This window comes from Somniosus microcephalus, chromosome 21 (genome assembly GCF_052327205.1).
Source record: "Somniosus microcephalus isolate GS21.2 chromosome 21, FLI_Smic_1.0, whole genome shotgun sequence".
Taxonomy (NCBI): domain Eukaryota; kingdom Metazoa; phylum Chordata; class Chondrichthyes; order Squaliformes; family Somniosidae; genus Somniosus; species Somniosus microcephalus.
In genome coordinates, this window is record NC_141007.1 from 69,523,464 (window position 1) to 69,548,854 (window position 25,391).

Consider the following 25,391-nt stretch of genomic DNA (forward strand, 5'->3'; position numbering starts at 1 on the left):
GACTTACATTTATATAGTGCCGTTAACATAATAAAACATCCCAAGGCATTTCACAGGAGCATTATCAAACAAAACTTGACACAAAGCCACATAAGGAGATATTACGACAGATGACCAAAAGCTTGGTCAAAAAAGTAGTTTGTAAGGAGCATCTTAAGAGGAGAGAGATGCGGAGAGGTTTAAGGAGGAAAGGCACGCCAACCAATGGTGGAGCAATGAAAATCAGAGATGTGCAAGAGGCCAGAATTGGAGGGGTGCAGAGATCTCAGATGGTTGTAGTGCTGGAGGAGTTTAGAGATAGGGAGGAGCGAGGCCATGGAAGGATTTAAAAACAAGGATGAGAATTTTAAAATCAAAGCTTTGCCAGACCGTGAGCCAATGTAGGTCAAGCACGGGGTTATGGGTGAACGGTACTTGGTGCGAGTTAGGATATGGATAGCAGAGTTTTGGATAAGCTCAAGTATGTCATTTAGTGTGCACAGCTCAAGGTGGAACACATTCCAGCTCTGAACTGTCATCTAAACAGTCACAATACTGCGCTCTATTCATGTTAATGTTAAAGCCAAGAATTTATTCAGTCATTGTAACCTAATAAGGAAAAGCTTTTAACTATCCTTTCTCCCACCTGAAGAGCCATCGTTAGTGTTTTATTGCACATCAAACTATATGCAATCCAATTTTGATGAAAGTGAGGTTTCCACTGCATAAACATAAATACGTCCACTATCTAACCAGGCAACACCCTCCCAACAAAATTTAAATTAAAAGCCAGTTCCATTTTGGGAAAATGGGGATTATTTTACTGTTGCAACAGGGTACTAACTATAAACTCACTAAACAGTTCATTTTCACAGCAAAGTTTACATCACCATTTGAATTTCTCAGTCTGCCTGTACCGCTGCAAAGAGGGGGCAAATACCCAGTCAAAATAATCTGCCCAAAAGATGGAGCAACTAACCCATGAACCTCAGTTCACATATCAAATTACTGCTTCATGGTAACACAAATGCAAACTGCAAGTGAAGACTATTCTCAATCCATGCCTCACTATTGAAAGGATCTATTTCAATTCAATTTGTGTCAGCTGTGGCTCAGTTGGCAGCACTCTCACCCGAGTCAGAAGGTTGTGGATTCAAGTCCCACTCCAGAGACTTGAGCACAAAAATCTAGGCGGACACTCCCAGTGCAGTGTTGAGGGAGCACCGCACGATCGGAGGTGCCGCCTTTCGAATGAGACGTTAAACCGGAGGCCCTGTCTGCTCTCAGGTGGGCGTAAAAGATCCCATAGCACTATTGCCAAGAGGAGCAGGGGCGTTATCCCCGGTGGGTGTCCTGGCCAATATTTATCCCTCAACCAACATCATTAAACAGATTATCTGGTCATTATCACATTGCTGTCTGCGGGAGCTTGCTGTGCGCAAAACAGTGACTACATTTCAAAAGCTGCTTCATTGGCTGAAAAGCACTTTGGGATGTCCGGTGGACATGAAAGGCGCTACATAAATGCAAGTCTTTTTTCTTTTCAAACCATACTCCAACTTTAAAGTCAAACAAGTTAAGTGTTTTAAGGGATGGTTGGGCGCATCATGCTAAAAAAGTGTGGTACAGATCTAATTTTTTTAAACTGTATGGCACGTGCAGGGATTATACAACTTTTAGACTGTTATAGGAAAACAAAAATCAAGCTAAGTGCTGAAAACTCTTGCTTCACTTCGTATCTCTGCAGATTCACCCCTGGGTTGAGGCCAACATTATGAAACCATATTTATTAGATGTTCTTGGCAACAATACTGCAGCTGGAGTCACGATGGAACCACTGCAAAAATTTTTTTAATAGAATTATTGTACAGACAGCAAACTTTGGCCATTGCATTTATTTGTGGATAAATGCTTGTGCTGTTATGCCATCATGAGATTCAATATACAGGAGCTACCCTTGTCCATGTCAGGCAAACATCACATGCACTCCAACAAAAATGCTCTAAACCTTTAAAAAAGAACACTGCGAAGCAAATAACAGAAAATGAAAAATACCCAACAGGTCCACCATCTGAAGAGGGGGGAGCAAAGGTTAAGCTTTTATGTAACCCTTCATCAGAACTAGTGAAAGGCTACAGCAAAAACATTTCGATCATTTTTCAGTTTTAGATACTGATCTGTCTGCAAGGAATGCCCCGTGACTTCAGTGTCCATTTTATGCTTTCATATAACAAATCGCAATTCCCTGGCAAATGCATGATGATAAAATTTCACACAATAGCTGAAAATGTGGATTGCGACTTATTAGAGTAATCTATAAAAACAATAGTCCTTCTTTTTTAACGATATTTAATAAAAAGCTAGCATCAGTAATGGTGACATGAAGCTACTGGATTGTTGTAAAAATCCATCTGATTCACTAATGTCCTTTAGGGAAGGAAATCTGCTGTCCTTACCCGGTCTGGCCTATGTGACTCCAGACCCACAGCAATGTAGTTGACTCTGAACTGCCCTCTGAAATGGCCGAGCAGGCACTCAGTTGTACACAGCCACTACGAAAAACAATAATAAAACCGGACGGACCACCCAGCATCGACCTCGGCACCGGCTCTGGACATGACAACGGCACACCCAGCCCAGTCAACCCTGCAAAATCCTCCTCTCCAACATCTGGGAACTTGTGCCAAAATTGGGAGAGCTGTCCCACAGATTAACTAGTCAAGCAACAGCCTGACAGGTATGATTCTGTGAGTGTGACTTTCAGCCAATGTTCCAGATTCCTCCATCACCATCCCTGGATATGTCCTGTCCCACCGGCAGGACAGACCCACCAAAATTGGCAGCACAGTGGTATAGTCAGGAGGGAGCGGCCCCAGGACTCATTGATTCCGGACCCCATGAAGTCTCATGGCACCAGGTCAAGCATGGGCAAGGAAACCTCCTGCTGATTACCACCTACCTCCCTCAGCTGATGAATCAGTACTCCTCCATTTGAACACCACTTGGAAGCAGCACTGAGGGTAGCAAGGGCACAGAATGTACTCTGGGTGAGGGACTTTAATGTCCATCACCAAGAGTGGCTCGGTAGCACCACTACTGACCGAGTCCTGAAGGACATAGCTGTCAGACTGGGCCTGCGGCAGGTGGAGAGAGAACCAACACGAGGGAAAAACCTACTTGACTGCGTCCTCACCAATCTACCTGTCGGAGATGCATCTGTCCATGACAGCATTGGTAGCAGCAGTGACCACTGCACAGTCCTTGTGGAGACGAAGTCCCGTCTTCACGTGGAGGACACCTTCCATCGGGTTGTGCGGCACTACGACTGTGCTAAATGGGATAGATTCAGAACAGCTCAAAACTGGGCATCCATGAGGCGTTGTGGGCCATCAGCAGCAGCATTGTATTCCACCACAATCTGTAACCACATGGCCCGGCATGTCCCTCACTCTACTAAGCGATCCCACAATCAACGGATCAGATCAAAGCGCTGCAGTCCTGCCACATCCAGTCGTGAATGGTGGTGGACAATTAAACAACTAACGAGAGGAGGAAGCTCCATGAATATCCCCATCCTCAATGATGGCTGAGCCCAGCACACAAGAGCAAAAGACAAGGCTGAAGCGTTTGCAAACATCTTCAGCCAGATGTGCGGAGTGGATGATCCATAGCGGCCTCCTCCCAAGGTCTCCACCATCACAGAAGCCAGTCTTCAGCCAATTCAATTCACACCACGTGATATTAAGAAACGGATGAGCGCACTGGATACAGCAAAGGCAACATCTCGGCTGTCATGTTGAAGACTTGTGCTCCAGAACGAGCTGCGCCTCTAGCCAAGCTGTTCCAGTACAGCTACAACACTGGCATCTATCTGACAATGTGGAAAATTGCCCAGGTATGTCCTGTCCACAAAAAGCAGGACAAATCCAATCCAGCCAATTACCACCCCATCAATCTACTCCCAATCATCAAAGTGATGGAAGGGGTCGTCAACAGTGCTGTCAAGCAGCACTTACTCACCAATAACCTGCTCACCGATGCTCAGTTTGGGTTCTGCCAGGACCAGTCTCCTCCAGACTTCATTACAGCCTTGGTCCAAACAGACAAAAGACCTGAATTCCAGGGGCGAGGAGAGAGTGACTGCCCTTGACATCAAGAGAGCATTTGACAGAGTGTGGCATCAAGGAGCCCTAGTAAAATTGTAATCAATGGGAATCAGAGGGAAAACACTCCACTGGCTGGAGTCATATCTAAGCAAAAAGGAAGATAGTTGTAGTTGTTGGAGGTCACTCAACTCAGGCCCAAGACATCACTGCAGGAGGTCCTCAGGGCAGTGTTCGAAGCCCAACCATTTTCAGCTGCTTCATCAATGACCTTCCCTCCAACAGGTGGTCAGAAGTGAGGATGGTCGCTGATGATTGCAGTGTTCAGTTCCATTTGCAACTCCTCAGATAATGAAGCAATCCATGCCCGAATGCAGCAAGACCTGGATGACATTTTGGCTTGGGCTGATAAGTGGCAAGTAACATTCGCACCACACAAGTGCCAGGCAATGACTATCTCCAACAAGCGAGAGTCTAACCACTGCCCCTTGACATTCAACGCCATTACCATCACCAAATCCCCCACCATCAACATCCTGGGGGTCACCATTGACCAGAAACTTAACTCGATCAGCCACAAAAATACTGTGGCTACAAGAACACATCAGAGGCTGGGTAATCTGCGGAGAGTGTCTCATCTGCTGACTCCCCCAAAGCCTTTCCACCATCTACAAGGCACAAGTCAGTAGTGTGATGGAATACTCTCCACTTGCCTGGATGAGTGTAGCTCCAACAACAAGAAGCTCGACACCATCCAGGACAAATCAGCCCGATTGATTGGCACCCCACCCAACACCTTAAACATTCACTCACTATCACCAGCGCACCGTGGCTGCAGTGTGCACCATTTACAAGATGCACTGCAGCAACTCGCCAAGGCTTCTTCGGCAGCACCTCCCAAACCCTCGACCTCTACCACCTAGAAGGACATCGGCAGCAGGCGCATGGGAACACCATCACCTCCAGGTTTCCCTCCAAGTCACACACCATCCTGAGTTAGAAATAGATCGCCATTCCTTCATCACCGAGTCAAAATTCTGGAACTCCCTCCCCAACAGAATTGTGGGAGCACCTTCACCACACGGACTGCAGTGGTTCAAGGTGGCAGCTCGCCACCACCTTCTCAAGGGCAATTAGGGATGGGCAATAAATGCTGGCATTGCCAGTGAGGCCCACATCCCAGGAACAAATAAAAAAAATTAAGAATCACAATGTGAAAGAAACACTGCACTGTTACTACACAGTCACTTCTGCAAAGGAAGCGGTATCCGACCCTCTTAAAGTGAGCCCATATTGCCTTAAGGTGTCCCCAGCATCCATTGCAATCACATGGAAGCTATATAAACAGTCTACATTGACTGTATAAGCAGCGAGGACATAACATTGCAAAATATTAGCATGCTGAAAAGCGCACGTCCCAAGATGATCATTCACTCTGCTGTGAATAACAGATTCAAGTAAAATAGCAAACATTTAGATTGTATGCGCAATGCGACAAGAATTCAGGTCAGGCTTCCTGAGAAAAGCCAATTCTCCAGGGACTCTCCTGATCGTGATCACACAACACATTAAAAAAAATCTCCCACCGACATTCGGTTTTAACAATGTATCAGTGGGATACTGGAAGGAAGTCTCAGATGCTGCACTGAAAAACTGAAAGAACAGCAGATTAAGAGACAGAACTTTGGATTCTCTTCAGGGCAAAGTTTTTAAGTTCTTAAAGTCAAACAATAACATGAAGATTTGATATAGACACTCATTAGGCTTTGTAATAGAATCGAACCTGGATCCCAATGCAGCGATCAAGTAACAAATTGAAACGAGTACATAAACCAAGTAAAAATGCAATGACGCAGAAGTGCTGTCTGTTCTATCATATTGCAATCCTGAAATATTTAACAGTACAGCTATTTGATAATGGATTACTACACTGGAAGGCAGTCATCTTCATTTCCATTTGCAATATTAAATTTATCTTGTTATTTTTACGAAGATTATTAGCTTTGCACAGATGTGAAAAGATGAAGCCACTGGGCACGCCTATTCAGAGCGTATTAAAACAATCTCCAGGCAAGTGCATTCGTAATCTTTTGGGGCTGGGGAAGAGAAAAGAGTACCTTTGGCATATTGACATCTTAAACTGCCAAAAACTCCAGGAAAATGACAGTCTCCCTGATCAGTTTTAAGCACAGACCGGAAACAAATACCATTACAGGATGTTGGCCTTTATCGCAAGGGCTTTAGGAATACAAAAGGCGAGGAAGTAATGTTTCAGTCGTGACCCAGCTTTGGTCAGACCTTAAAAGGAACACTGCATTCAGTTTTGGGCCATAGAAGGGGTACAGCACAATATCAGGGCTTAAAATGGTTAGATTTTGAGGACAGGTCGCATAAACCTGCAAATCTAGAACCGCCACCTTCCCCAAGGCTATGGATGCTGTCTCAAGTGAAATTTTCAAGCCCGAGATTGATAGATTTTTTGTTAGGTAGCGGTATCGGCAAGTAGGTGGGGCGATATAGAATCAGAATTATACAGCACAGAATGAAGCCACACCCCTGCAGATCTCGGAAAGAGCTATCCTTAATCCCATTCTCCCACCCTCAATAGCGTTATTCTTTTAAAATATTTATTCACTTTCCTTTTGAAAACTTATGGATTCCACTTCCACCAAGTTCTGATGAGGCATTCTATATCTTAATTACCCGCTGCGTAAAAAAACTCCCAACCTTTCCCTTTGATCATAAATTTATGCGCTGTAGTTACTGACTCACCGATCAGTGGAAACAATTCCCAAGTTACCTCATCAAAATTCAATGTTGAACACCTCTATCGGATCTCCTACTAAACTTCTTTACTCTAAGGAAAGCATCCCGTTTCATAGGTCTATCAAAAACTGCAATAATGCAAAAGGAATCAGTTATTCCACATTGTGATTCTGAATTATTGAACAGTACAAATATTTGGTAATCTAATATTACACAGGAAGGTGGTAATATACATTTCCAGCTGTTACTGCCAGGGGAATTTCATCTCATTATCTTTAAGTGTAATTGTGAAAATTTCCCTTTCCTGTTCCTAAAAATTGTGTCTTGATTTTGAAGCACCTTGAGTAAAGCATTTAGATAGCAAGGTTTAAAAAACTTTTATTTCTTGCAGTGCTGGCAGGCTGTTCAATTGTAGAGAGTGGGTGGGAGGCAAAACCACAACCAAGCCCGTCTCAGTGTTTCTCAACAAGTACACACATCCATTTCCAGCTCGAGTCACTGCAGGGTGATCAGGAAACTTGGCTGATCATTTTAACTCCATTCCACCCCAGGGCCAGAGAAGCCAGTTACAGCACTGCACCAGCTGAGATAGGCGAATGCCTAGGGCCTTCCTGTTCACTTGCCACAGCAATGTATTTGCCCATCAAGCCATTTTGGCAGCTGGAGGGATTCTCAAATCCATAAAGATATGGGAGGGTGAAAAGCAGCCACGGTTTTCTCCATGCACCCTCACCCCTCACTGACACCTTTTACCACCACTTTCACTCTCTTCACTTATGCATGCTTTGATTATCTTTAGTATTAATTGGGCCATAAGGCACATGTGCAGAACTAGAGCCGATCCTTATTATGTGGTATCACACTTAGATTTTTGGCCCCTTCCAAACTGATTCTCCATTAATCGTGTGTCCTTTATTTACTGAAACAACCTACATTTATATATATTTAAATATAGCCCCTTTAAAGGTAGAAAAATGCCCCAAAGCAATTCCCAGAGGCATAATCAAAAAAAGACACTGGGCTTTGTCAAAGAAGTGGATTTGAAGGCGGGTCTTAAAGGAGAAATAGCATGTATATGCCACGTGCACATTTGACAGCCTGCGCTCAAACACATGGTATAATACAAATCATTTCTCTAGTAATACTCGTCAGGAATGTAGACTTTGACTTTGCACATTGGATATATGGAAGTAGTTAACTTGGACTGGAAATGAAAATCGACAGTGGCAAACTGTAAGTGAATTTGATAGTTGATGCAGAAAAAAAGCAGTGAAGTACCTAATCAGAATAATTCATCTGAACTGGATACGGATGCCTGGCTTGGCAGAACCCAGGTAATCAAGGCTAGAGAAGATTTTTATGGTGCAACTGCTATGTGTGAAGTCATTTTAGAAGAATTTTGACTTAAAGATGTTCAATGCTACATCCATGAAAGGCCAACATTGCTCTTTGTCATTTAAAAGAAGGCACTCTACAGGAGACACACTGCAGCCAAGCCTGATTAGGCCATCACCAGATGTATTCATACTTCCCAGCAATGATCAATGGATAGCAATCACGAGGGGGAATTAACTGACTTTCCCCTCCCTAAATAAGGGACATTGAGGTCAATTTTACAGCCACCAGCAATGTCCAGCTAGGATCAGCAATACAGACTTGAGATTAAACCTAGGATCTTGTTTGTCTGTATAGTTCAGCTGTTCCTTGAATGCACTCACTAAGCCATCAGGAGGATTATTTGTGGAGTGTAAAATGTTCTTGCATGTGCTCTACATTTTGGAGCAAATTTACCTCCCTTCCCTGGAATAACTGTTTACACTCAGAAAATTGAGTTGGGTCCCGAGATGGATTGGAAGAAAGATAAAGGGGTGCCTTATATAAATGACATTCTTGAATAAAAATCAGCTTGTACAAAAAAATTGCAACCTACCAACAACTGTAGTGCAGTTTCCCAGAAGTGCCACTTTGTACTTCCTGAGGCTTTCGTCGTCTTTGTCCAGTTCCTCGATCTCCTTAAGACTTTTCTGTGCTGGTGCCTTGTAACTCAATACAGATTCATCATCCTGATTCTCAGCAGCAATGGCAGCCAGCTGTTCTGCGGTTGGCTCCTGTTCTGCCATTTCTACCTTCTCACAGCTATAAAAATATAAAATATATGGGTTTCCAATGCAACCAGATTACTAAACATCTACGAGCACAGACACTGATTATACACACACCCTGGAAGGCCCACGGTACTTGGTTAACCAATCTGGATAAATGGCTTCTGAAAATACTGCACTAAGCAAGAAGTTTGACAAATTCTTTGTTAAAAGCTATTTTAATTTCAAATCAACGGCTCTCTGTCAATGTGATCAACTTTATGCACTGTTAAATTCTAGATTAAATATATTCCAATACTGTTCTTTCTATAAACAGTTTTTAAATTCCATTTTAAACAAGCACTGCCCTCTATTATTCATTTAAAAAGTTAAAGTTTAGGGATTTAAAAAAAAAAATTCTTTTATAAAAAGGGTAGCATTAAACATACAAGTTATGAAGTATTAAACATGACAAGAGTATTAGTAGTGATTCAGCCAGGGTGTTTAAATGAGACAATTCAACTACGTATAATTCAGATGCTTCAGACGTTTGGGGTGAGGGCAGTAACTCCTAGTCTGTGGGGTTTTTTCACTGCCTCTCTTCCTTTCATCTTCCCACAACACATACAAAAATGGGTGCAGTTTGAATTGTATAAGGTGGTTTGATGGAAAGGTCATGTAAAAAGGATTCCGAGAACATCTACAATGCACAATTACTGCAGAACACGACTAGCTCATTTACACAGGAAACATCATCTCTTTCACTCTCCCATATATGGCAGAACAAACAAGGTTACAAAATGAATCAAGTTCAATTTGACCCCATTCCTCCCCTCGAACCTTCCAAGCTAGGATTAGGATTGCTAAATTTCATACCTTTAATTACATTTTAAAAATAGCAAATGCAATGTTCTAACAAAACACAAAGATCATGGCCTCCGGATGACAGATTACAGCTATTTCTAATGAGGTAGTGAAAAAACAGGTCCGCATCAAGACTCAGCAATCAGTGAGATTCTGCAAGTCTGGACAATTTTGATTTCCCTTGCATCTGACAGAATCTATTATTTCACCTATAAAACCAGGTATTTACAACTCTATTATCATTGTATCATGCGACTACCAGGCTGGTAGAGGGCGAGCTAGATCAACGTTGGTGCTTTTTCATCTAGCAATTCTTATGTTCCATTTTGACCAAAATAATGCACAATTTTGCAGAACACCTCTTGGTGGTAGAGCCAAGTCTGTTGCAAGTTATGCTACTAAAACACTTTCAATTTAACAAATTTAATTGATGCAGGCTTGGAGTGAAAATGCATTGAAGGATGGAATATTTTGCTTTCAAGTTACAAGATTTCTACAAATTCTGATTTTTTTTTTTCAATGTCTTTCAAAGAAGGCTACACCACTGGGTTGGAAGTAATAGTTGCAGATCCATACAGCAAGTGAAGAAGAAAGTGATTCAGCCAAGTAACAGGTAGCTTCACAATTCTTGATTACAATCCCCATCGGCTGGTAGAAAGAAAAAAAAAATCAAATAATTTAAACTTTAGAATGTTTGATTAGATTAACTTCCATCTATCCTGCTGTTAAAAAAGATTTATTTTTTAACATTGATATTGGTGAATTTGAGTGAAGTATGTCAGTACTGGGGAGCACTTTTCCAAGCTTGGGTGAGACCAGAACTAGGTGCCATAAATAGAAGAGCGCCGCTAATAAATCCATTTGTGAATTCAGGAGAAACTTCTTCACCCAGAGAGTGGTTAGAATGTGGAACTTGCTACCATAGGGAGTAGTTGAGGCGAATAGTATAGATGCATTCAAGGGGAAGCTAGACAAACACACGAGGGAGAAAGAATAGGATATGTTGATGGGGTTAGAAGAGGGGTGGGAGGCAGCTCACATGGAGCATAAACACCAGCATCGACCTGCTGGGCTGAATAGCCTGTTTGTGCTGTAAATACTTTGGAATCAGCCAACTTTAAATGTCAGCCAGATAGAGTAGATTACATGTTTTTATATTACTGTAGGGCCACTGACTGCAGAGACAGTCTCAGTCAATTACACTGGCAAATATAAACTAGTCATAATAGTCAACCCCAGCAGAAACTTGCATTTTTATTGGTCCTCCAATCAACAGCCAGAACTCTAACCTTCCTCACTGGCCTTCTAAACACGCCGAGGCAGTTCAGCACATCAGAATGCGATGCAAAATAGCATTATATAAATACACATGGCACATTGGGCGACCTTTTTTAAGTAATAAAACTTATATTATTCTTTGCTTCTACTCATTTATATTTATTTATATACACACACGAATATGAGAGGCTTCTGCACATGCAAGACTGTGGAGGCACAGCCTACATTTATATAGCCTCTTTCATGTTAACAAACAGTGATCACATTTGCAGTAAGTGTTGGCTGCTCGATGAATGCCGGCTCCGTGTTGAAGAGCTGGAGTCCAAGCTTCAAACACAGACACATCAAGGAGAGGGAGAGTTACCTGGACTCTATCAGGAGGTAGTCACACCAATTAGATTAATTAATTCAGATGTAGTCTGTGGCCAGGGTCAGGATGGTGTGACTAGAAGTGAGGCAGGTACGGCGATCCAGGAGGTAGTGTTGGAGGAGCCGCAGCCCTTGCTCTTGTCCAACAGGTTTGAGGCTCTTACTCCCTGTGAGGATGGGAACGGGGACTGCGGGGAGGATGAGCAACCCGGCCACAGCACCGTGGAGCGGGGGGCCATTCAAGTGGGGGGAGATAAAAGAAATGTTGTAGTGGTAGGGGATAGTATCGTTAGGGGGAATAGATAGAATTCTTTGCAGCCGAGAGCGAGAGTCCCGAAGGCTGTGTTGCCTGCCCGGTGCCAGGGTTAAGGACATCTCTTGGCTGGAGAGAAACTTGGAGTGGGAGGATCCAGTTGTCGTGGTCCATGTTGGTACCAACGACATAGATAGGACAAGGAAGGAGGTTCTGCTGAGGGAGTTTGAGCAGCTAGGGGCCAAATTAAAAAGAACCACAAGGGCAATAATCTCTGGATTACTACCTGAGCCACGTGCAAATTTGGCTAGGGTAAATAAAATGAGAGAGAGAGTGTTAAATGCGTGGCTCAAAGACTGGTATGGGAGAAATGGGTTTTCTTCCTGGGACACTGGCATCAGTACTGGGACAGGAGAGAGCTGTTCCGTTGGGACAGACTTCACTTGGCCAGTGTTGGGACTAGAGTCCTGGCGAATCGAATAACTAGGGCTGTAGAGAGGGCTTTAAACTAATTAGTGGGGAGGAGGTTTTAAGAGAGCGAAAAATAAAAATGACAGCGGAGAAGGCAATAGAGCAAGGTAGCAGTGGAGGAATTAAAAACCAGAGCATGTCAGGAAGGGACAGAATGGATAATGATAAAGGTAAAGTAGTAAAAGGGGTAAAAGCAGGAATAAATTGTCAGAAAACATTTGAAAGTTCTTTATCTGAATACACGCAGCATTCGTAACAAAATTGACGAGTTGACGGTACAAATAACTACACATGGGTATGATCTGGTGGCCATTACGGAAACATGGCTGCAAGATAATCATGACTGGCAACTAAACATACAAGGGTATCTGACAATTAGGAAGGACAGACAGGAAGGAAAGGGAGGTGGGGTTGCTATGTTAATCAAGGATGGAATCACTGCAATAGTCAGAAATGATATTGGGTCAAAGGATCAGGATAGTGAAATAGTTTGGGTGGAGATAAGGAATAAGGGGAAAAAGTCACTAGTGGGCGTAGTCTATAGGCCTCCTAACAGTTGCAACTCTGTTGGTCGGAGTATAAATCAGGAAACAGTTGGGGCTTGTAATAAGGGAACAGCTATAATCATGGGGGATTTTAACTTTCATATTGACTGGACTAATCAAATTGGGCATGGCAGCCTTGAGGAAGAGTTCATAGAGTGTATTAGGGACGGGTTCCTTGAGCAGTATGTAACTGAACCAACCAGGGGGCAGGCAATCTTAGATCTGGTCCTGTGTAATGAGACAGGATTAATAAAAAATGTCCTAGTAAAGGATCCCCTTGGAATGAGTGACCATAATATGGTTGAGTTCCAAATTCAGTTTGAGGATGAGAGAGTTGGATCGCAAACCAGCATACTGAGCTTAAATAAAAAGGAGACTATGATGGTATGAGTAGAATTGACTAAAGTGGACTGGGAAAACAGATTAAAGTGTAAGACGGTACAAGAGCAGTGGTCTACATTCAAGGAGATATTTCACATCTTTCAAGATAAATATATTCCACTGAGGAAAAAGGGGAATAAAAGAAAAGACAGCCATCCGTGGCTTAGTAAAGTAATAAAGGATAGTATCCGACTGAAAACAAGGGCATATAAAGCAGCCAAATCTAGTGGGAGGATAGAAGATTGGGAAGCATTTAAAAGCCAGCAAACAATAACTGAAAGATTAATTAAGAAAGGGAAGATAGATTATGAAAGTAAACTAGCAAAAAATATAAAAACAGATAGCAAGAGTTTCTACAGCTATATAAAAAGAAAAAGGGTGGCTAAAGTGAACATTGGTCCCTTAGAGGATGGGACCGGGAAACTAGTGGTGGGGAACATGGAGATGGCAAAGACGCTGAACAAATATTTTGTATCAGTCTTTACAGTAGAAGACACTAAAAATATCCCAACACTGGACAAACAGGGGGCAATGGGGTGGGGGGGGGGGGAGGAGCTAAACATGATTAAAATCACTAAGGAGATGGTACTCAGTAAAATAATGGGACTTATGGCGGATAAATCCCCCGGACCTGATGGCCTACATCCTAGGGTCTTGAGAGAAGTGGCGGTAGGGATTGTGGATGCATTGGTGATTATTTTCCAGAACACCCTGGACTCAGGAAAGGTCCCGGCAGATTGGAAAACTGCTAATGTAACACCCTTTTTAAGAAGGGAAGTAGACAAAAAGCTGGAAACTATAGACCAGTTAGCCTAACATCTGTGGTTGGCAAAATGTTGGAGTCCATTATTAAGGAAACAGTAACAGAGCATTTGGATAAACATAATTTAATAGGACAGAGTCAGCATGGTTTTATGAAGGGGAAGTCATGTTTGACAAATTTGCTCGAATTCTTTGAGGATGTAACATACAGGGTGGATAAAGGGGAACCAGTGGATGTAGTGTATTTGGACTTCCAAAAGGCATTTGACAAGGTTCCACACAAAAGATTACTGATCAAGATAAGAAATCACGGGATTGGGGGTAATATACTGGCATGGGTGGAAGATTGGCTATCTAACAGAAAACAAAGAGTTGGGATAAATGGTTCATTCTCAGGCTGGCAATCAGTAACTAGTGGTGTTCCGCAGGGGTCAGTGCTGGGACCCCAACTCTTTACAATCTATATTAACGATTTGGAGGAAGGGACCGAGTGCAACATATCCAAGTTTGCCAACGATACAAAGATGGGAGGGAAAGCAGTGAGTGAGGAGGACATAAAAAACCTGCAAAAGGACAGACAGGCTAAGTGAGTGGGCAGAGATTTGGCAGATGCAATATAATGTTGGAAAGTGTGAGGTTATGCACTTTGGCAGAAAAAATCAAAGAGCAAGTTATTATCTAAATGGAGAGAAACTGCAAAGTGCTACAGTACAAAGGGATCTGGGGGTCCTGGTGCATGAAACACAAAAAGTTAGTGTGCAGCAGGTGATCAGGAAGGCCAATGGAATCTTGGCTTTTATTGCGAGGGGGATGGAGTATAAAAACAGGGAAGTCTTGCTGCAGTTATACAGGGTATTGGTGAGGCCACACCTGGAATACTGCGTGCATTTTTGGTTTCCATATTTAAAAGATGTACTTGCTCTCGAGGCGGTTCAGAGAAGGTTCACTCGGTTGATTCCGGAGATGAGGGGGTTGACGTATGAGGAAAGGTTGAGTAGGTTGGGACTCTACTCATTGGAGTTCAGAAGAATGAGAGGCGATCTTATCGAAACATAAGATTGTGAGGGGGCTTGATCGGGTGGATGCAGTGAGGATGTTTCCACTGATGTGTGAGACTAGAACTAGGGGGCATAATCTAAGAATAAGGGGCTGCCCTTTCAAAACTGAGATGAGGAGAAACTTCTTCACTCAGAGGGTAGTAAATCTATGGAATTTGCTACCCCAGAGGGCTGCGGAAGCTGCAACATTAAATAAATTTAAAATGGAGATAGACAGTTTCCCAGCAGATAAGGGAATTAGGGGTTACGGGGAGAGGGCAGGGAAGTGGACGTGAGTCTAGATTCAGATCAGCCATGATCCTATTGAATGGCGGAGCAGGCCCGAGGGGCCGTATGGCCTACTCCTGCTCCTACTTCTTATGTTATGTTATTCCATGGTACTTTTCATGAAAACTAGTGAACATTGAGCAAATGACCCAATACATGGTCAACGAGGTAGATTTTGGCAAGGCTTTTGAAAGGGAGAGGATTAGCAAGGCGAGGACAATTAGGGAGCAAGTTCAAGAGAGCAAAGGTGTACCAGCTGGTAGCTGTGCAATCGATGTGGAATAAAGGGAAGGATGACAGTAAACCAGAGTTAAAGGAGCAGAGACTGCAACATAAGGTTAGTGATGATTGGAGAGATAGGATGGGGCATGATAGTGAATGGATTTGAACACGAGGATTGTGAAATTGACACACTGAAGGGCAGAAAACTCATGGAAGTCTGAGGACAGGGGTGAGACATGTGTAGGATAGGATACGAACGCAGAGTTCTGGATGAGTTGGAGTTTCTGTAGGCTGGAAGAGCACTGGAGATACCAAGCCTCGAGAGGACAGGAACATACAAGGGGTTTGTGGCACTAAAGGGCATTAGCAGGCAATGTTCTGGTGATGGAAGCAAGAGTGATGCAAAAGTGTGAATTTGAATTTTTTCCAGCCTACTGGTCACTGAATGAGATTAATAATTCTGTTCTAATTTTTGCTCAATAGGAAGTTTAGTGGCATGAAAGTGACAAACTTACTTTCATGTAGCATCGCATAACATCTCTCCTCAATGCACTGTAATTCATTGTAAATGAATTGAAGTACAGAAAGTTATTCTGTGCACAAACACCAGAGTTCAATGTCAGTTTTGCATGGTATTTGGTTGAGAAAGAAAAAAGTTTGTCATAACATTGAATCTTCCCGGTGGACAAAAATCCCATGGCACCATTTGAACTACCAGAATAAGCAAACAGCATCCTCCAGCTATGCAGCACTCCCTCAGTACTGCACTGAAGTTATCAGCCTAAATTGCCTGCTCAGGTCCAGAAATGGGGTTTGAGCCCTTCAATCTTCATACTCAAAAGACGAGAATAGTACCAGCTGAGCCAAATCGATGCGAGTTCTTGGTCACCTGGCAGTTGACAAACTGTCCAAATTCATTTCAAGGCCCTTGAAACTCTGAAAAAGAAACTTTCATCCAGTCTGGCCTAGATTCAAACCTAAGTCCCAGAGGTAGAAAGAGATTGCGTAACGCACTAAACCACTCAGCCCCCGACAAATAGATTTCAAAAAACATTCCAGTTACTTCCGACATTCTTGCTGACTGTTAACTAACCCAGATCACCACAGCAACAGAAAGTAGGGTTGTATTATGCCCACAAGGATAAAGATGCAAGCCAGCAATAGGCTCAACACATTACTATCAACTTATTTAATCCACAAAATGGTTCAACAGACAGTATAAATACTATACAACTCCAATGCCATTTTATGGCAGCGCAATTTCAAGTCAGCTAAATTAGAGTTTCGCATTCCCATTCATTGCCAAATTATAGTGTGTGTTAACGGCATGAAGCATAGCCAAACCAGTCACAATATGGCACCGCTTTCCTTAGTTTCTAAATGCACTACAGAACATTATTGCAACTAATCAGTAGAAAGAATACTCTGTTTATATAATATGAATTTGGCAAAGACAAACTATTATCTTTTGCAACAGAAACTGTTTACCTTCAATGGATTACTGCAAGTCACACCAACGGAAAGAAAGCTTTTCCAATAATGCTCCACTTGAATCCTTAAAGAATTCTATGTTGAGATAAACTGACCAACAAGGGATGTGTGTAATCCAGGCTGGCATTCCAGTACAGTATTGAGGTAGTGTTACATTATTAAATTAAGGCTTTTCCACTAGAGCAGAGAAGGTTAAAGGGTGATCTGGTAGTGGTCTCAAAATTGTGAAGAGTTATGATAGAGTAAAAAGAGATCGTTTCCACTTTCACAAATTGAAGCTATTAAAAAAAATTTAAGAGATTAGAAAACATTTTACAAAGGAAAGTTAGAATGTGGAATTCTTTGCTAGAAACTGTGTTCAAGTCCCTAAATTCTTCTAAAATGGAACTTGGAAATTGCTTTCAAAAGAGGAATATTAAAGCGCATGGGGTGCAAGTAGGTGAGCCGATTACAACAGGAGATTCACGGAGAACACCAGCAGCACAGATCTGATGAGCTGAACGGCCTATTTCTGTGCTGTAACATTCTATGAGTTATCATCCTTCAGACCAGAGATTAAACAGAAGCCCCATTTCTCTATTCAAGTGGATGCTGAAGATCTACTGGAAGAGCAGGGTAATTTGCTGGACTCCTGGCCAACATTTTTCCTCAACTACCACCAAAAATAACTTACTGTTCATTCAGCTCATTGCTGTGTGTGGAGTTCCCATGAGCAAAATGACAGCCAATAACTACAAAAGTAGAATACATGAAGCATTTGAAAGGTTTTCAAGCGATTTGATAAGATACTTCATATAAGCAAGTCTATTAATGTGAATTTCATTATGGCATATTATAGCTCTAGCACACCTTAAGGGAAAAGGATACAATCCAAATGTTTTCAGCTATCAAATACCAGTTTGAGACAACCATTGATGGCCAAAGCTACATTTAGTTAGTCTAAAGCTCCCAAGGACCGCTTTTCTTAATATGGTGAGTACTAATTTAACAGTTAATCATAGCTTATTTAATTTTAAACACCCGCTTTATGAGTGCTAATAAAGTGCAGGACTGCAGTATGGTCCTCCACAATTCCCCAAATGGTAAGACCCCCCTGATATCAGCAAAGTTGTCTCAGAAAAGCAGCAAATTGGGGGATGGGTGAGCTTATACAGATGGAAAATTAGAGTGTGTTCAACACTGCTCTAGTGCATCGAGCAGCTAATTAAGGGTCATTGGCAGTTAGGAAAGGGTATATATGACTACCATGGGAACAGGGGGGGGGGGGGGGGGAAGAAAGAGAGAGGAGGAAGAGGGGAAGAGAGAATTTTTTTTTCCAATTTATAGGTTCTACCACAACAGGGTATTAAGTAAAGTGCATTCTGCAAAAATTTCAGTCACACTGCAATCCCAGACATTGAGCTAAAAACTGAAGCAAAGCAGTCTTTCCTGGCAGAGGGGAAAAACTATAAAAGACCTCTGTTTATACTTGGCTAGTCACCCGGAAAAGTCTGCAGCTTCAAAGTTTAATAAAGTATCAAAACACATTTGAAAGGAAAAACTCCATTCTAATTAATAGGCAGATGATCTCCCATGTGCAGCTTTATCAGTTTTATTTAAAACTCAGAGGTAAGTGACGTGAGAGCAGTTGGAGTCACGTGGCGTGTCCCGGTACATTGTAATATTATGGGGAGAGGGGTCACATTTCAGTATTGCAGGATATTTCAGGGATTGCCTTCTCATGCTATCAAAATGAAGAATCAGGAAAAATAATCCATCTCCCTAAACCATTTTTCATTGATGGAAAAAGCAGGCACGAAGAAGTCGGTGACAGTAGAACCATAGCCATCAACAGCTCAAAGAGGGCATTTTGGCCATTGTTTCTCAGCCAGCTCTTTGCTAGAGCAATCCAAAACCAACTCCACTGAGTTACTCTCTCACCACAGCATCGCATTCCCTCCCCCACACTATAGCCTGGATACAACAAAGCCAATTCTAATGGCCGCATCACCCTGCTTGAAATCTAGCTCATAACAGACTATTGATTGAATCCAAGACCCTCGTGGCCTGCATGGTTCGATGCAATAGCAACTGAACAGACGACCAGCATTCCACGCTCACACGTGCGTAATGGGCCATTTATGCAAGGTGCCGCTGGTAGCCAATGGAACAGTGTTTCCAGCATTTTCTGTTGTTATTTAAGTAGTTAACACTTTCAGGAGTGTCGGGACGAAAACAAGTAGGGGATTTTGTCACTAAAGCAAAATAGGAAATTAGCATTCTATGCAGCAAATCTAACCTGCTTTAAACTCAGTCATATTAATATAGGTTTGGTATTTGTTCCTCCCTCTTCTCCAATGTGAAATGGGTTTAAGGAAATATGCAAAGGGGAGAGGAGGGGTTTGGAAGGCAGACATTTTATATAAATTAATAAATGGTTTAGATTTTCGCATTTACCAGAAGAAATTCCAAGGCCTAATTTTAGTCTACTACAAAAAGTGACGTTATTTGAAGCTGAACAAATTTGTCCTAAAGCCAATGAAGTAGGTGGGGGGGGGGGGGGGGGGGGGGGGGGGGGGGGGAGAAGAAGAGAAGTAAGGCAATTTTCTTCCCCTTCCAACGATGCATTGGAATTTAGTCCAAAGTACACAGAACTGCAGATAAAATTTAGGAACACCATATCCGCTTTCATGTGCACTTCAGCAGTAGCCAATATGAGAATAAAAAGTAGGAGATACTACTAGATTATTAAAGTATGTTCAGAAGCTTTTCTTTTTTGAGGGAGGTTGGTGGCTCACTATTGTGTGGCTAGAAAACTGAAATATATAAATTCCTGGTGGGCTCAAATGGAAAGGTTTCCATTCACCTCTCCAAAAAGCACTGACCACCTACTGTGTTGGATCGAAACATACAGCTTCCTTAAACTGAAGTTCCTCAGAACACGTCAGAAAGACGAAACACACATTAGACGCACTATGACTATATTAGGTTACTTGTCAACACTGCAAACAGAAATCCAATCGTCTTTCATGCTCACAAAAGGATTTCCACAATAGTGCAATTTACTTACTAGACCACATCATATAGCAATGCAGGTTTTGGAAAGGGTGAACTATTAGCTTAAAGAGAACTCACTGGAACAGGCCTTTTATATTAGACATATAATAGGCTAGTCTACTCTATTACCCATCTATTTGCTGCTAGCAGGCACATTATTACAATTTCTAATAAAGAGACAAATAAACTTAAAAATGCACTATTTCTCAAAAAATGTATTGGCAATCTGATTCAAAATTCCTGATCCATTAAAGCTGCCTGTGTACAGTATAATTCTACTCCACTGGCAAGTTATAGCTGAATGCTGGTACAGAACAAGATGCAATTAATGCTCAAATTTTAAAAAGCCACTCATGTTTCTTTTCTCCATCGAACAGTACTAAAAAAAAATACAATCCTTAAAAGCATTTAAATTCATCTGCAGTCCACAAAACAAAACAATTTCACAAACATTGATAGGGGTGAAAAAAGCAAAGCCTTTTCCACACTAATGTAATGAAACGGTTTCTCAAAGACGATCGGACGGATTGCTCTGGCTATCAGCCAATTGCTAATATTGCCTTTTTGTCCCAAAGTGCACCTTTTGTTCAATTAGTCTATTAAAAATTGCAGCTGGATCGCTCAATTGTTGGGTTTAATGGACTTGAATTATTCTAATTGGCTAGTTTTATGAATGGGGGGGGGGGGGGGGGGGGGGGGAGAAATCCCAGCCTGCTACTGAAGATTATGAATTCAATCTCATTTATCTGAATTCAATCTGCGTTTAGTGAACTCCAGTGTACAATTCTATTGTTTGAGCCCTCCTTTGACAATTGACGAGCAGCAATTACTTCAAATGAAAACCTTAAATAAGAGGAAACTGTCACATGGGTCATAATGTGCAAGTGCAAAGGGAGATTTCCTACATAATCCTTGAATGCAAACCCAAAAGAAAAGATAATGGGCCGCTGATTTTTGAAGCACGTGGCTATCTCGGCAAGTAACATCACTATTGCCGTTTTACTTCATTAGTTCTAACATTTCAAATGCTGGCACATTTTAAAAGTTTTGAAGATTTTCCTAACATGCATCAGCTTACTTTGATTAGCCATACTGTTCCTCAGTGGCATACCACATAGAAAACCAATAGAGTGGCGGCATGTGCGCACCCTAACTCATTATGTTGACCTTCACATCAGTACGGCAGAATGAAAGAGGAAAATCAGAGTGTTTGCGCTTCAGGGCCCTTTCACAAGCCTTCCCAAAGAACGCAGGCCTGCAATGTTACTGCCCTTTTGGGTGAGTGTATGGCACTGGCAACCAGAAAAGGGAGAAAATTAAACAACCTTTTGATTTCTCATTATGCTCAAACATTTCTCTCAAAGATAGCATTTATAAGCCATAAAGATCAGGAAGGTCCCATGTAAAAAAGGTAGATGCAATGGAAGGGGTGAAAATTGATAGACAGGATGTACTAGAAAGGCTGGGTGTGCTTAGAGTGGATAAGTCGCCTGGTCCAGATGGCTTGTAGCCAGGTTGCTAAGGGAATTGGGGGAGGAGTTCGCGGAAGGGCTTGCCATAATTTTCCAATCTTCCCTAGATGCGGGAGAGGTGCCTGAGGATTAGAAAGTGGCAAATGTGACACCATTGTTCAAGAAAAGGTTTAAGGACAATCCTAGTAACTACAGGCCAGTCAGTTTAACATTAATGTTGGGTAAAGTTTTAGAAACAATAATCAAGAAAAAAATTAACAGGCACTTGAGAGGTTTAAGCTAATTAAGGAGAGCCAACGCGGATTTGTAAAAGGCAGATCGTGTTTGACTAATCTAATTGAATTTTCTGACGAAGTAACAGGGAGAATTGATAAGGGAATGCAATGGATGTTGTCTACATGGATTTTAGGAAGGCGTTTGACAAAGTACCACATAGAAGGCTGGTTAACAAAATTGAGGCTCATGGAATAGGTGGGTCAGTGGCAGCTTGGGTAAGGAATTGGCTTAAGGGCAGAAATAGCAAGTTGTGGTAATTGGCTGTTTTTCAGACTGGAAGATGGTAGACAGTGGTGCTCCAAGGGTCAGTGCTGGGGCCACTGCTTTTGTGATATATATGTATATAAATAAATGACCTGGATATTGGAATACAGAGTAGAATTTCTAAATTTGCCGATTACACCAAACTTGGGGGGTGTGGCAAAGTGAGGATGATACCAATCGACTGCAGTAGGACATAGAAAGGCTAGCAGAATGGGCAGATGGAATTTAATACAGAAAAGTGTGAGGTGATGCATTTTGGCAGAAGGAACAGGGAGAGGCAATATACACTTAATGGCAGTTTTAAAGAGTGTGCAGGGACAGAGGGGCCTGGGAGTTAATGTGCATAGGTCCCTGAAGGTGGCGGGGCATATTGAGAGAGTGGTTAGCAAAGCATATGGGATCTTGGGCTTCATAAATAGAGGTATTGAGTACAAAAGTAGAGAAGTTATGCTGAACCTTTATAAAGTGCTGGTTAGGCCACAACTGGAGTATTGCATCCAGTTCTGGTCACCACACTTTAGAAAGGATGTGAAGGCCCTTGAGGGTGCAGAGATTTACCAGAATGGTTCCGGGGATGGAGGATCTTAGCTACAAAGACAGGTTGAAGAAGCTGGATTTGTTTTCATTAGAGCAAAGGAGGTTGGGAGGTGATTTGACAGAGGTGTACAAGATTATGACGGGTTTGGATAGGCTAGATGGGGAAAGGCTGTTCCCACTATTTGATGGTACAAGGACTAGGGGACACAGATTTAAGGTTTTGGGCAAGAGATACAGGGGGGACGTGAGGAAAAACTTTTTTTTTTTTTATAAACACAGCGAGTGGTGAGGACCTGGAACTCGCTGCCGACGGAAGTGGTGGAAGCGGAGACACTCAATGTTTTCAAGGGGAGACTGGATAGGCACTTGAGGGAAATAAACTTGCAGGGCTACGGGGATAGAGCGGGGGAATGGGACTGACTGGATTGCTCCACAGGAGAGCTGGCACGGACTCGATGGGCCGAATGGCCTCCTTCTGTGCCGTTATGACTATGACTATGTTTGATGCCTGGAATATGCAGAGTTCACTGGAGTAGCAATGGGGCACTTTGATTAGCATGGCATGCTGAAGCCAGAGAAAGGGAGGGGAAGAGAGAATTAACCAAGAACGCCTGCTCAGCCCTGCTTTGTGACCCTTGCTGTTAGTGTTCAGGGACATCAAGTGGATAGGAACAAGTTCAATTGTGATGGTTCCCACAATCAAACAGCCTCCTGACATTTGCCATTCAGACTTACAGATAAAGAATGGCTACATGGTATGGAACCAGAAAACAGCATAAATAACCAAACACAGAATCAAACAATGCCATGTACAACAATCCCACAGAAGCATCTGGTAACAGACACTTCCCTTTTTAAAGAAAGCTGTGTTCCAAAGATAAAAATCCTGAACACCAATTTTGCCTACATTACTCCCTTCCACTGATTCGTTAATGGTTGAACAGATATTGCAAAAATCAAATTCAAATAAATGATTTCCACAGAAATTAGCAAAATATATTTTACAAGCCATTCAACTCTGAATAAATTGGAAAAGAATTGATCCTAATCCGACTCGGCTTTAATAGCCTCTTCTGCATCCCTTCCATCCCCCCCACTGACCATTGGCTCATGTCCCATTTTGTGTCCTGTGTGCAAAGATACTGGTGAACACAACAGCCACATTGTTCAGCAAGATAAAGCAATCCTGTGGGACCATTTCATGCCAGCAAAATATTCCCTCATCCCAAACAAAAATAGAAAACACTAGAAGCACTCAGGTCAGGCATCTCCAGTGGAGAAGACAAGAGTTAGCATTGCAGGTTTACCCCCTCAGAACTGGAAGATATTAAAGACACAGAACATGGAAAAGGGGGAAAGAGGAAAAAAACAAACACAAGGAAACAGAATGCACTGTAAAGTGTTTAGGTGGGAAATGGAGCTGGTTAAATGACAGACATAATATTCGCACGAGGCAAAAGGAGATAAATGGGAGAAATCAAAAGGAATATACGATAGAGTTTGTGAATAACTAAAGAAGATTGGTAGGTGAAAAGGCAAACACTGGCAAAGAGGAACATGCTTCAGTGCCCAGGAGTCTGGCAGAAAAAAGCAGGTCGATACCAAGGGTGCGGACCAACCTGTCAGCAGTGTTCCCTACCACAAGCACCAGCCTGTTCCTTGCCCCCAATCCCTGGAAACTCCAGTACGCCCATCCTATTCCCTTATCTCCATGCTTAGTCATGCTCATGCTTTGTTTCCATTTTATTCCCCAAAGATGGAAGACAGCAAGGGTATGTAAAGCAATTACGGCTTGATGTTAGATGACTGTACAAACTTTTTTCTGATGAAGCAGTTGACTAGGCAAAATTAGAAAACCATTTACTTTGTTAGGGAAGTGGATGCACCCTGCCGACAGTCAAGGTGATGCACTCAAAACGAATGCAAGTACCACCAGAATAGCTAGTCCATTCTTACAGGTTTCTGCTTGATTACCCTTGGAGATCAGGGAGTATAGAAAGAAAAAAAGACTTGCATTGATGTAGCGCCTTTTACAACCTCAGGACATCCCAAAGCACTTTACAGCCAGTGAAGTACTTTTGGAGTGTAGTCACTGTTGTAATGTAGGAAACGCGACAGCCAATTTGTGCACAGCAAACTCCCACAAACAGCAATGTGATAATAAAAACAGATTATCTGGTCATTAAGTGATGTTGATTGAGGGAGAAATATTGGCCAGGACACTGGGGATAACTCCTGTACTCTTCGAAATAGTGCCATGGGATCATATGTCCAAAGATGTGCGGGTTAGGTTGATTGGCCATGATAAAAAAATTGGCCCTTAGTGTTAGGGGGGGATTAAATACGTGGGGTTACAGGGATAGGGCTTGGGTGGGATGGCTGTCGGTGTAGGGACCGGGTGCTAGGGTTTGGATGATCAGCCATGATCTCGTTGAATGGCGGAGCAGGCTCGAAGGGCCGAATGGCCTACTCCTGCTCCTAGTTTCTATATATCCACCCGAGAGCAGGCGGGGCCTCAGTTTAACGTCTCACCTGAAAGACGACACCTGACAGTGTAGCACTCCCTCAGTACTGCCTACAGTGTCAGCCTAGATTTTTGCACTTAAGTCTCTGGAGTGGGACTTGAACGCACAGGCTTCCTTCTGACTCGGAGGCAAGAATGCTACCAACTGAGCCATGGCTGGCAAAGGTTGTTATACAGAACTTCGCCCTCAGAAGATTAAATGGGAGGCTTAAAAAGTCTAATGAAAGGGTAGATTGTGCGCAGTCCATGGAAAGAGCCTCATGGCCTTTTCCAGTTTCATGCTTTACACTCTTATAATAACAATCTTGTTTTAATTCTTTCCATTGGGATGGAGTGAAAATATTTAAAATCAAAGCAACACTACAGTTGATCACAAGTGGCAGCACATCACT

The 25,391-nt window shown here is 42.5% G+C and overlaps 1 protein-coding gene across 3 annotated transcripts in view; it reads right to left on the reverse strand.

The window, feature by feature from the left end:
- Window positions 1–25,391, reverse strand: part of arhgdia (Rho GDP dissociation inhibitor (GDI) alpha) — a 51,140-nt gene that overhangs the window by 12,295 nt on the left and 13,454 nt on the right. For all 3 annotated transcript variants that reach the window (XM_085963871.1, XM_085963870.1, XM_085963872.1), the window contains exon 2: window positions 8,779–8,984. In XM_085963871.1, coding sequence (XP_085819997.1) covers window positions 8,779–8,968 — 190 coding nt within the window. In that variant the 5' untranslated portion in view covers window positions 8,969–8,984. The remainder of the gene's footprint in view (window positions 1–8,778; window positions 8,985–25,391) is intronic.